Here is a 13783-nt window from a genome sequence, read left to right as displayed (position 1 = left end):
AATGTGCAATTCACTCCGAAGTTATACTGTGCTGACATACACGTGAACAGTTAAGGAAGGAGCTCTCTGTTCCCGCCTGTCAGAAACCAGCTTATCAACCTAATTCTCTTCTCCATTTACCCTGCTCAGAGAGAGCAGAGGCTATTACAGACCAACCTTTGCACAGCCTGACCCTCCAGCCCACAAGGTGAGGGCAGGGTCCTCAGAGAGGTCTGAGGTCAGGCCTGGATACACCTGGTTCCAGCAGAGTCTCAGGATCCCACCTGGGTTCAATCCTCCCCATGCTTTTCATTAAAACAAACAAACAAACAAACACAGCAACAAAGTATTATGAACAACTGCAACCTCCCCTCTTTCCTCTCCCCTCCTCCAGTCTAGGGGGAGAAGGGGTGCCCTGCTTCCATGTCAGCTCCTTCCAGCCATGGAGCGAGTCCCCCGCCCCGTCAGGGACATGCAGGGTTGCCTGGGCGGGAACACTAGGAACCTGCAGGCTGGGTGAGGTGATGTGGCTGAGCAGTCCTGACACCAACAGGGAGAGTGTGGCCTGAACAGGTGGGCTGTAGTACCTGCTGTAAAGCTATAACTAGTTATAACCTTTCTGTTACTTTACAATAAACATTTCTGGCAGCAATAAGCTCAAAAATCAAATGTGCATAATTAAATACTGAGTTTGCTTCTCAGGAGAGCTGGTGACGAGCACACAACAGCCCATAACACGCACGGCGTCCACTGCTATGCACAGGCCACACTGGCAACACCGCAGGGCAGAACCAGGAGACAGGCCTCTGGAAGCGCTGGACGCGAGGTCAGTCCGTGTGCTCGGAGGACGTGCCCAGAGCACAACTCAACAAGCCCTAAAGGTGCATTAACACGTTGTGTAAACCATGGCTTCATTTACCAGGTAACTGTCTGACACAATTTTGCTAATCTTTTATTCTAAACCCTCCCAGACACACATAAGAAGTGAAGCAATATTTAATGCAATCCCTATCAAATTACCCAGGACATAGTTCACAGAACTAGAACAAATCATAATAAAATTTACACGGAATCACAAAAGACCTAAAATTGCCAAAGCATTACTGAAGAAAAAGAAAGAGGCTGGAGGAATAACTCTCCAAGGCTTCAGACAATACTACAGAGCTACAGCCATCAAGACAGCATGATATTGGTACAAAAACAGACATATAGGCCAATGGAACAGAACAGAGAGCCAGGAAATGAACCCACAAACTTTTGGTCTACTAATCTTCGACAAAGGAGGCAAGAATATACAATGGAATAAAGACAGTCTCTTCAGCAAATGGTGTTGGGAAAACTGGACAGCAGCATGTAAAGCAATGAAGCTAGAACACTCCCTTACACCACACACAAAAATAAACTCAAAATGGATCAAAGACTTAAACATAAGACAAGATACAATAAACCTTCTAGAGGAAAATATAGGCAAAACATTATCTGACGTACATCTCAAAAATTTTCTCCTAGAAGAAATAAAAGCAAGAATAAACAAATGGGACCTAATGAAACTTATGAGCTTCTGCACAGCAAAGGAAACCATAAGTAAAACAAAACGACAACCTACGGAATGGGAGAAAATTTTTGCACATGAAACCAACAAAGGCTTGATCTCCAGAATATATAAGCAGCTCATATGACTTAATAAGAAAAAAACAAACAACCCAATCCAAAAATGGGCAGAAGACCTAAACAAGCAATTCTCCAAGGAAGAAATACAAATGATCAATAGCCACATGAAAAAATGCTCAATATCACTAATTATCAGAGAAATGCAAATCAAAACTATGATGATGGATCACCTCACACCAGTCAGAATGGCCATCATTCAAAAATCCACAAGTGACAAATGCTGGAGAGGCTGTGGAGAAAAGGGAACCCTCCTACACTGCTGGTGGGAATGCAGTTTGGTGCAGCCACTGTGGAAAACAGTATGGAGATTCCTCAAAAGACTAGGAATAGACTTACCATATGACCCAGGAATCCTGCTCCGGGGCATATATCCAGAAGGAACCCTACTGCAGGATGACACCTGCACCCGTGTTCATAGCAGCACTATTTACAATAGCCAAGACATGGAAACAGCCTAAATGTCCACCAACGGATGACTGGATAAAGAAGATGTGGTATATTTACACAATGGAATACTATTCAGCCATAAAATGACAACATAACGCCATTTGCAGCAACATGGATGTTCCTGGAGAATGTCATCCTAAGTGAAGTAAGCCAGAAAGAGAAAGAAAAATACCATATGAGATTGCTCATATGTGGAATCTAAAAAAAAAAAAAAAGAACATAAATACAAAACAGAAACAGACTCATAGACATAGAATACAAACTTGTGGTTACCAAGGAGGGGGTGGGAAGGGACAGACTGGGAGTTCAAAATTTGTAGATACTGACAGGCATATGTAGAATAGATAAACAAGATTATATGGTATAGCACAGGGAAATATATACAAGATCTGGTGGTAGCTCACAGTGAAAAAATAACATGACAATGAATATATGCATGCTCATGTATAACTGAAAAATTGTGCTCTACACCGGAACTTGACACAACATTGTAAAATGACTATAACTCAAAAAAAATTTTTAAAAAAAAGAAATAAACTAATCAAAAATCACCTAAAAAAAAAAAAAAAGAAGTGAAGCAATAGTTCTTCTAAAGTGAATCAGTTACTTTAGAGAGAAAAATAGTGAAGCAAATTCAAAAACCAGTTGGATTTTTCCCCTCCATCAGAATCATGGACTCAAAGATTCTGGAAGATTATTCTGTTGAAGGAGAAATATCTGAAGTTATTGTGAATGCTACAAATCAGTTAAAAATCCAACACTGAAGATAAAATCAGGTTTTCACATAATTTTACACGAACACAAGTTTTGCTGGAACAAAGCACCATAATAAAACAAGATCCCTGCGTATGGTGCCGGGAACCTGTGGGGCGGACATACTGGGAGCTGCAGAGCAGACCAGTCCTGTCTGCCTCTGCACGCTGTGCCTCCAGCAGGCCGCCACCGCAGCGGTCAAAACAGACTGGTGCACAAAGGTGACCCAACTACAAGACTGTGGCAAAACAAAGAAAACCACAGGACCTGGCAGCCTGGTTTTCTTGGCGGCCCCGCTGTCTGAATTTCACAAACATTTGAACCTTTGAAGAAGCACTCTGTAAATCAGCAATGGTGTGCCTTTACATGTTTTTAAGCAAGACCTCTAAATTTTGGTTACATTTTGTTCAAAATCAGTTGGAAATATTTAATCGTTGTATTCAGTAGATGTGGAAGCAAAAAATGTTCAGCTTTGAAGCCTTTTGTGAATTGCAGTTATTGAAAATACAGCAACAGTGACCCTGACTTCCCCACAAAAGCAACGGAGGCGGCGGAGCAAGGAGACCCTGCGCGTGGACGTGGCTCAAAGCTCAGCTCCTAGGATGGGACTCGACATCGGCCCATCTGTGTGAGGAGCCTTTCAGGGAGGCCCTCATGCCCTTACGTTTAGTTGGATAAACTGATACTCAGTGATGGAATGCATGAAATTGACAAGGCCTACAAATTTACAGCCTCCAAGTTTGGTGTAAGATTCCAAAAAAACAAATTTCTAGGAAAGAAAAATCACAGAGATGATTTATTTGATAGGTTTTAGTTTATGAAAATATTTAACACCTCTGTACTCACAGGCAAAAAAAAAAAAGAGAAAACATTTGGGCTGAAAAAGTTACACATTTCAGTTATACAAATCTGGGAAAAAACACAGACTTGTGAATATCTACACTTGGCAAAATTTGCTCTGAGCTTACTAGTACTTCCTCGACTAAAAGCAGCAGGAGAAAAGTGGCAAATAGCATACAGGGGACTCCCATAAAGTTATCAGCTGATTCTTCAGCAGAAACGCTGCAGGCCAGAAGGGAGGGCACCACATATTTAAAGTGATGGAAAGGAATAGCAGCCAAGAACACTCTACCCAGCAAGGCTCTTGTTCAGATTCGACAAATCAAAAGCTTCACAGATATCTAAGCAAAAGCTAAAAGAATTCAGTTGCAGCAAACCAGCTGTACAAGAAACACTAAAGGAACTTCTCTAGGAAGAAGAGAAAAGGCCACACTAGAAACGAGAAAATTATGAAATGGAAAAGCTCATCAGTAAAGACAGGAAACCACCCACACACAAACTAGTATTTCCTCAATTAAAAATATTATACTGTAGTGTACAGGGAGTGCCAATCAAAGGTGCCTACAGTTACAACTTCATTAACCATAAAATGCAGCTTTCAAGGCCACTGTATGAAAAAATGAAAGTAAGATCATATTGAAAACTGTACGTTCTTCAGAACAATACCAGTGACGTGGGATTAGGGATGCTAAGAAATTAGATTGTTTTATGTACCAAGAATAACTGAATAATCAATATTAAACTCTTTTAAAATGCTTCAATGTACCCAGGTATCATTTTTCTTTTTTCTAGAAGGAATTTTAGTTTTGCAAATAGGTTTTGAACAATGCAACTCTAAGGGCTGGAGAGGACTGGGCCGCGCTGGGAGAGCCCTCCTCCTGTGCTGCGGGTGCCTGTCCTCAGGGTGGGCCTTCTGCACATTCCAGCTGTGTCCGGGAGTGACACCCTGCTACAGCCATGTGTCATTCTCATCCTGGGAACTCCCAGGATTAGTGGTCAAGGTCAGAGTCCTGGCTTTTACATCCAAGAAACGTAAGACAGCAAGCTGGCCGGTGGGCCGAGCTCACGGTGACAGCCCTCCTGTACCTGGGCTCCTGGCTGTCAGGGTGGCAGAGAAGCCTGCTCCAACCCCTTTCTGCACATGCAGCCCAGCAGGCTGTGCAGCTGGCACCCGTGCCAGCACCGCCCCCAGGCAGCCCTTCTAAGCCCTGCCGGAAGACAGAGCACGTCTAGGTCTGGTTCCCCGCAGGGGGCAGCACTGGGCTCACGCATCTCGGTCTCCCCCTGCCCCGCCCCCACCCACCACTGCAGACAGCAAGCACACAATACACAGTTGTTCAGTCAAACTCAGTAAGTGATGCTGACAAAGTGTTCCTTTAGGTATAAAAACAAAATCTTCGATCAGCTAAAAATAAATGCAATTAAAAATGGACCTGTACTCTTGGAAACATACAAGATTATCCCCAACTCCTGTTTTAAAACATCTGAAGTACTTAAAAAATAATAAGACCTCTGTATAACACTATTGTTTTAGATTAGTAGTACTAATTATGAGAAAGGGACAATGACCCAGAACTTCGTGGCTGCACCCAACAAATGGACACACGACAAAGGGCGGCTCGTCCACCCCGCGCCAGGAGCCTTTGCTCCGCCCAAGGCTCCTCACAGATGAAGCGCACCCAGCTGTGACCCCAGGTGTGGCCCTTTTGAGGATGCGCACAGCCATCTCAAATCTAACCATGGACATTTTTAAAACCCACAAAACCTAATTTGAAATGTGAGGCGGAGACCCGCCCAGCGCACCTTCACAAACGCTCTCCCGGGAGAAGTATGTGGTCTGGCTGATGTAGCCAGCGCCGTTCCTCAGTGAGGTCACGCATCCAATCAGCACCCGGGGGCTGGAGTCGGACAGCCCTGGGCTGTGGTTTTTGCTGTCATCTTCCCATTTATCCGAGACAGCTTCTACCTGCAAGGCAGACAAACTGCTACTTAAGACATAAGCAGAGGACTACAAGAAACACAAACTGGCGGGGAGGATGTAGCTCAAGTGGTAGAGCGCATGCTTAGCCTGCACGAGGTCCTGAGTTCCATCCACAGTACCTCCCCTAAAAATAAACAGACCTAATTACCTGCCCCCTACCAAAACAAAATAATTAAACACAATTAAAAAAAAAGAAATGCAAACTACCAGCCGATGCCCTTTGTGAACACTGATGCAAAAACTCTCAACGAAATACTGGCAAACCAAATGCAGCTGTGTAGTCCAGGGGTTCCACATCACGAACAAGGAGGTTTACTCCATAACGCAAAGGCTCAACATGTGAAAATCAATCAATACGATGCACCACATTGATAGAATGAAGGAAAAATTTACATACAATCATTTTAGTTGATGCAGAAAAGGTATCTGACAAAACTCAACAGCCTTTCATGATAAAAACATTCAATCAACTAGGAAAAAAAAGGGAACTTCCTCAACAGGATAAAGGCCATGTATGAAAAACCCACAGCACACATCACACTCAGTGGTGAGACTGAAAGCTTTCCCCTTAGGATCAGGAACAAGGCAAGGATGCCTGCTCTCACCACTTCTGTTCAAAATAACACTGGAAGTCCTCGTCGGAGCAGTTACGCAAGAAAAAGAAAATTTAAATGTATACAAATTGGAATATCCAAACTGGAAAGGAAGAAGTAAACTCATCTATTTTCAGATGGCATGATCTTATATATAGAAAATGCTAAAAGAATTCACACACACACACACACAAAACCTGTTAGAACTAATAAATGAATTCAGCAAAGTTCCAGGATACAAAATCAACACACAAAAATCAACTGTATTTTTGTACACTTTCAATGAACAATCCAAAAAAGTAAACTGAGAAAACAATTCCATCTACGATAGCATCAAAAAGACTAAAATACTTAGGAATAAATTTAATGAATGAGGTGGAAGACTTGTATACTGAAAACTACAAAATGTGGCTGAAACAAGTTAGAGAAGACAAATAAATGGAAACACATCCCATGTTCATGGATTAACATCAAGACATCATTATTATCCAAGCAATCTTTGGATTCAATGCAGTCTCCACTAAAATCCCAGTGATGATTTACAGAGATAGAAAAACCCAATCCTAAAACTCATATGGAATCTCAAGGGACCCTAAAACAGCTGAAACAGTCTTGAAAAAGAAGAGCAAAGTTGGAGGACTCACATTTTTTTTTGAGGGGGGAAGCACACCTAGCTTTATTTGCAGACAAAACAATTTTCTATGTAGAAAATGCTACAGAATTTATAATAAAAGCTACCCGAATTAATAAGTGCATTTAGCAAGTTTGCAGGAAACAAAGTCAACATATAAAAAATGTCTATGAATTCACCATCATTCTTTTTCAAATTGATGTATAGTTCATGTATAACATTATATAAATTGTAAGTGTAAAATACAGTGATTCACAATTTTTAATGGTAATACTCCATTTATGGTTATTATAAAATACTGGCTCTATTCCCCATGTTATACAATATATCCTTGTAGCTTATTTTATACCTAATAGTTTATAGCTCTTAATTCCCTACCCATGTTCCCCCTCACCCCTTCCCTCTCCTCACTGGTAACCACTCGTTTGTTCTCCATAAGTCTACTTCTTTTTTTATATTCCCTAGTGTGTTGTACTTTTTAAGAATCCACATGTAAGTGACATTATACACAGTCTCTCTGTCTGACTTCTTTCACTTAGCATAATGCCTTCCAAGTCCATCCAAGTGGCTGCAAATGCAAAATTTCATTCTTTTTATGGCTGAGTAGTATTCCATTGTAAATATATGCCACATTTTCTTTTCCATTCATCTGTTGATGAACACTTAGGCTGCTTCTGTATCTTAGAGACTGTAAATAATGCTGTTATGAATATTGTGTGTGTGTATCTTTTTGAATTAGTGGTTTTGTTTTTTTCAGGTATATACCCAGGAGTGGAATTGCTGGGTCATATGGTAGCTCTATTTTTAGGTTTCTGAGAGACCTCCACACCGTTTTCCACAGTGGCTGCACCAGTTTATATTCCCACTCACAGCGCACGAGGGCTCCCTTTTCTCCACACCCTCACCAACGTTTGTTACTTAGGACTCACACTTTTTGATTTAGAACTTACTACAAAGCTGTAGTAATCAAAAGAGTGTAAAGACAGACAAAATGCCAATGAAACAGAATAAAGAAACCAGAAATAAACCTTCACATATATAGTCAAATGATTTTCAACAAAGGTGCCAAGACCATTCAATGGGGAAAAGGTTTTTATTTCCCTGTTGTACAGCCTTCTCAAAACATGGTTCTGGAAAAAGTGGATCTCAATATGCAAAAGAATGAAGTCAAACCCTCAGCCAATACCATATTCAAAAATTAACTCAAAATGGGTCAAAGACTTAAATTTAAGAGTTAAAATTATAAAATTATTAGAAGAAAGCACAGGTGAAAATCTTCACAATCCTGGATTAGTCAACGATTTTCTAAAGTGTGACATCAAAGGCACAGGCTTAAAAAAAGATAAACTGGACTTCAAAGTTTAAAACTTCTGTGCATCAAAGGATACTATCAAGAAGAAGTGAAAAGACAACCCAGAGCATGCGAGGAAATATTTGTGAATCACGTATCTGGTAAGGGATTAATATCCAGAACATATAACAAACTTCTACAACTCAACAAGAAAATAAACAGCCTGATCAAAATATAAGCGAAGGGAACTGTTTTCAACAGCTTGTAATAAGCTATAATGAAAACGAATATGGAAAAGAATTTATATCTGTAACTGAATCACTATGTTGCATACCAGAAACTAACACACCACTGTGAATCCACCATACTTCAATAAAAAAATGTAGGCAAAGGAACTGAATAGACATTTCTCCAAAGAAGACGGGTAAGTGACCAACAAGCACATGACAAGATGCTCAAGACCACTAATCCTTAGGGAAATGCAAATCAAAGCACAGTAAGACACCACCTCACATCCACTAGGGTGGCTATTGTCAAAAAATGCAAAATAACTCGCATTGCTGAGATGTGGAGAAACTGGAAGCCTTGAGCTGCTGGTGGGAATGTAAAATGGTACAACCACTGGGGAAAATCTGGCAGTTCCTCAGAAAGTTAAATATAGGGCTATATATCTCTATATAAATTTATATAAGTATATTTAGCCCCACAATTCCACTCCAAGGTACAGACCCAAAAGAACTGAAAACCAGGACCCAAAAAGGTACTTGCTCACAGCAGCATGACCCACAACAGCCGAAAGGCAGAAACAACCCAAGTGTCCATCAACAGATGAGTGGAGAAATCAAATGCAGTCTATACATGCAATGGAATATTATCTAGCCATGAACAGAACGAAGTTCTGATACACGTTACGTGGATATGCCTTGAAGATACTATGGTAAGTCCGTAAGACAGACATAAAAGGAGCAATACTGTATGACTCCACTTACGTGAGGAATTGAGAGCAGTCAAATTTACAGAGACAGAAAGTCGAACTGCGAATTACTATTTGATGAATACAGAGTTTGTCTTTGAGATGATGAAAAAGTTGTGAAAATAGACAGCGGTGTGGGTGTACAACAACATGAACACATTTAATGCCACCGGACGGCAGTAAAAATTAAAAATGGTTCAAGTGGTAAATTTTATATTGTTATATTATATTTTACAAGAACAAAAAAGCTAAATAAAAAATAAGCAAATAAATCCAGAGGGTGGGCAAATGAGCTGATTCCACAACTATCAGGGAACTGTATTCAGTATCTTGTAGTAACCTATAATAAAAAAAGAACATGAATAGGAATACTTGCATATATATATAACTGAAACATTATGCTGTACACCAGAAATTGATGCAACATTGTAAACTACTATACTTCAATTTTTAAAAAAGGAAATATAAAGCAAAATTATATTGATAATGGAACAAAAATGTTAAAATTCTTGAAAATAAACTTAAAAAAGAATTTGCAGAACCTAAGTGAAAACTACTGACCTACAAAAGAACCTGAAGGAAGGCTTATGTAAGTGGCCAGTTTGCAGCTGGAGAAGACTGAATGTGATCCACATGTCACCTGCCTAAATGGATCCGCAAACTCAGTGCTGGCCAGCAGGGTGTGAGGCCAGGAGGAGACACAGCAGAACGACTCTAACCTTACGCAGAGTGAGTGGAGAGGCCAGAGAACCTCATCCACAAAGAACAGTAAGAGGGAAACCAGCGCTGCCTGTGGACACAACCGTGCCCCTGGGGCCCGGGTGCAGGCATAAGAATCAACAGGGTCCAGGCAGGGTCCTGGGCATGTGGGATTCCGCTGTATGAGAATCAAATCTTTCTACTTATTAGGAAAAAAGCAGACTACTCAGAAAGAAATATCTGGTTTCTTCTTTCCATCTGTACAGCCAATAAACCCAGGTAGCTTACATACTTAAATGTCAGTAAGCAATTTTCAGAGGAAAACCTGGATGCACGTCTGTAATGAGAAGCGGTGTAAGCCTCCCTAAGGATTCTCATAAGGCCCAAAAAGCCACGTGGGAGAGACAGACACGTTTAACTATGTGGAATAAAACGACAAAACAAAGTCAAAAGATGGTCTTGGGGGAAGTATCTGCAATAGTTTCATATAATTTTCCATAAAAAGCTCTAACTTCCATAATATACAAAGCTTAATTTAAAAAAAACTGACTCCAATGAAAAGAATGCATAAAGGACATGAAAATAACACACAGAAAAAATGTGAAAACTTAATCTACTTTAAAGCTTACATGCAAATTAAAATTATAAGATCATTTTTCATGTATTAGATTGGCAAAGATTTCAAAGATCGATAATATCTGCATCCTTGCCAACACTGGGTGATAGGCAGTCTCTCCTCCTGCTCCTGAAAGTATAATTATTACAATGTTATAGAAAGATAATTTGTTGATAATCATTGAAATGTCAAGTGTGCATACCCTTTGACTAACAGTTCTACTTCCAAGAAATTAGAGTACAAAACACTATTTTCTTAATGAAAAAGCTGCTGAACAACAGAGCCCACTAATTATGTTTGCTAACTGGATGACAAAGGGTCCAATAATTACCATTTTTAACAATAATTGTTTAAAAGACTAGAAGGACAGATACAGAAATGGTAACAGAGTTTTTCTCCGTGGCATAAAACCAGAGGTTGTCTCTGAGAGGATAACTCAACAGGGGGACGGCAGCATGAAGCCTGTGGGGTAGGGAGACTTCTGAATGAACTCAGGCCTTACCCGGATCGCTTTCAGTCCATTTGACACTTTATTTTCTTCCACAACCGCAATAACTTCCTGTCCAACGTTTAGAAGAACTTTGCTAGTCACAGCCTCACTGGAGAAGTAGATCAAGTCATCGATCATGCCATAATCGCTGCAGTACCTTGTCACGACACCCTGGACGGTTTTCAACTTGGTGTCACCTGAGACGGGTAAACAGAGAGGTTATGTTGACCACAAAGCAAGCACACACTACAGTAGAGCCCCTCAGAGAAAGTGGAGGATGGCACGTGCAGGGCTAGGAGCCTATGGGCTGGAGCATCCGCCCTGGAGAGCAGAGTTGTCAGGAAGCAGGGCTCAGGGGGCAGGTTCCTCCGGGGGCCCAGGCAGCGGGCTCAGCGGGGAGGGCTGTGAGCCCAGAGCCAGCTGGCCCGGGTTCCTAGGTTTGAATGCCAGCTCTCCCACTGCCATTGGCGCAGCGTGTCTTCAACCACTCCTTGCCTGTGCTCATCTGTGAAACGGAAGCAGTTACCGTCTCTGCCCAAGACAGGGTCACAGGGCAGAAGCAGCACAGGTTAGGGAGCCACGCACCAGTGTCACACTCCATCAGCAGCCGGGGCGTGGCTACTGCACACCGTTGTAATAGAACCACCAACAGCAGCAGCGGTGTCAGGAGAGCCTGCATTATCCCACCAATGAGGTGTGGAAGACTCTGGGCCTGCGGAGCAAGCCCAGCGTGGAGCAGGGCCTGCCTAACCCATTCAGCGACTCTGGCTGGAACCCCCACCGTGAGTCCTCCCTACACCTTGTCTGCAACCTCTCAGACACAGAAGAAGCCTGAGGTGGCAGGTCATCGCCCAGCCACGGAAGCCAGTTGAAGGCCAGGCTGGAACTCCAACTGCTGTTGAAAGGCCATGTTTTACAGACAAGACCTGGATGTATGAGGCGACTCTCTCCAGTTGCAAAGTTAGCTTCCTAAAGAAGCTTTAACGACGCTGGGTAATCGTGTAACTGTGGGTGCCAGGGATGGGCACTGCCAGAATCAGAAGTACGGCCTGGACTCCAGGAAGATGACTTCAAAAACAATTTCAAGAAAAGAGAAGCCTGATTCCAGGAGAGTCTAGGACAGTTTAAGACAGCGGGGCTTATATTTTCCCGAGCTTTCTAAGCGCAAAGCAACAGGCAATACTGACGACACATGACACGGGAAGACGCAGAGGGACGTCCCGCCGGGCTGCTCCCGGTACACAAAGACACAGAGCGAAAACAAGAAGGAAGGGCCCAACGTGGCACTGGCCCCCCAAAAGGTGAATGTGCAAAATCATGCAGGGTGCTACGGCACCGTTAGAAGGCCTGCTTAAGTTACGCAGGGAAGAAGGGACGACCGTGGAAAAGACACGCGCCATGATCCGCGCGGAAACAAGCAGAAGGCGACGCCGGCCTTTTCCCAACTCCGTCTCGTCAGGACCGCTCGGCCCGCCTCTCCCACCCCTCGGGCGCAGTGACCCGGCCTCGGGGCCACGGCAGCTGCCACTAGGTCCGGAGGAACGGGCCGGCCTTGGGCCGCCTGCGCCCGCTCGGCCGCCAGGTCTCCCTCCTGGCCGGGCGGCCTCGGGGGCAGCCGCGCGCGGCCCCGCCCACCCTGCAAGGCACCTTCCGCGAGCTCGGGCCCCGGCGGCCCCGCCGCGTTCTCGGGACGGTCCGCCCTCCTCCAGAAGAAGGCCACCAGCTTGGCCGCGAGACGCAACATTGCCCCGCCGCCGCCTCCGCGCCGCCACCGCGCCCTCCGCACCCCGCTGAGGCGCCCGCACGCGGCAGGCCGCTCCCGCCGCCCTCGGCCAATGGGGTTGCTGCGCCCGCGCCTGCGCCTGCTCCCCGTCGAGCTTGGCCAATGGCGTCGTCGCGCTGGCCAAGACTGTTAGCCGACGGTGGTTGGCCGTTGGCGACCGTTAGTGCGCCAGCAAGCGAGGAGAGGTGCAGTGTGGGAGTGACGTCATGCCCGGTGTGAGGGGCCCCGCTGGTGGGCGGGGCATCGAGCGGGTGGGCGGGGCTTCATAAAGTGCTTTGCATCCTTGCCTCCTTCCCACGAGGGGAAAGGGCTGAGCCTTTCACGTACCACTGTGTGGTTAGGTGTGGCTTTGGCAGGTGTTCTTTATTAAGTTGAGGGTGCTCTGTCTGCTAGTTTTCTGAGCGTTCTTATCATGGTTGGGTGTAGAATTTTCTCAAATGCATTTTCTTCATCTGTTGAAATGGGCTTTTCTATTTTAGCCTGTTAATAAGAGTGAAATACACTGATTGTCAAATGCTTTCCTTGGTCATGGTTTTCATCCTTTCTGCTTACTGATTCAGCTTAGTAATGTTTGGTCAAGGGTGGCATCTTTACTCAGAGGGGTGGAGAAATTTTCACATGTTGGTGTATGGGAGAGTCCTTCTGGCTTATACATGATTTGGCTTGAACTTTATGCTAATGAGAACAGCCTGTCTTGTGGCCTATCAAATATACGTTGTATATCTACTTAAACAAATTCAACTTTTGCATTAGATAAAGGGCTTTAATAAGTTGCCAATATTGAGCAATATTATGTAAGCTTTGGTAATTTCATCTTTTAAGAGATTTTTCCCTTCATCCATGTGTCAAATTATTGTCATAAATCTGTTCATCTTTCCTTACATCCTTTTAATGTCTGTGTGATTCACAGTGATGAACTGTCTTTCATTCCTGATGTTAGTAGTTTATATATTTCCTCTCGTTTGCCTTCATCAGTCTAGCCACACATTTGTCAATTTTATTTATCTTTAAAAAAAACCCTTTTGGTCTCATTGAT

The 13783-nt window shown here is 43.3% G+C and overlaps 1 protein-coding gene across 13 annotated transcripts in view; it reads right to left on the bottom strand.

Moving 5' to 3' along the window:
• MOV10L1 (Mov10 like RISC complex RNA helicase 1) overlaps positions 1–12733 on the bottom strand; it is a 39679-nt gene extending 26946 nt beyond the window's left edge. For all 13 annotated transcript variants that reach the window (XR_004324424.1, XR_004324426.1, XR_004324425.1 and 10 more), the window contains exons 1-3: positions 12612–12733; positions 10977–11161; positions 5494–5656 (exon numbers count right to left, since the gene is read on the bottom strand). Coding sequence is in view for 10 of the 13 variants with exons in the window: in XM_032492554.1 (XP_032348445.1) it covers positions 5494–5656; positions 10977–11161; positions 12612–12708 (445 nt within the window). In the remaining 3 variants the exon portion in view is untranslated. The remainder of the gene's footprint in view (positions 1–5493; positions 5657–10976; positions 11162–12611) is intronic.
• Positions 12734–13783: the final 1050 nt, after the last annotated feature.

Source organism: Camelus ferus, chromosome 12, assembly GCF_009834535.1.
Source record: "Camelus ferus isolate YT-003-E chromosome 12, BCGSAC_Cfer_1.0, whole genome shotgun sequence".
Lineage (NCBI taxonomy): Eukaryota > Metazoa > Chordata > Mammalia > Artiodactyla > Camelidae > Camelus > Camelus ferus.
The sequence above is the reverse complement of the archived record's forward strand: the minus strand, read 5'-3'. Positions and strand labels throughout refer to the sequence as shown.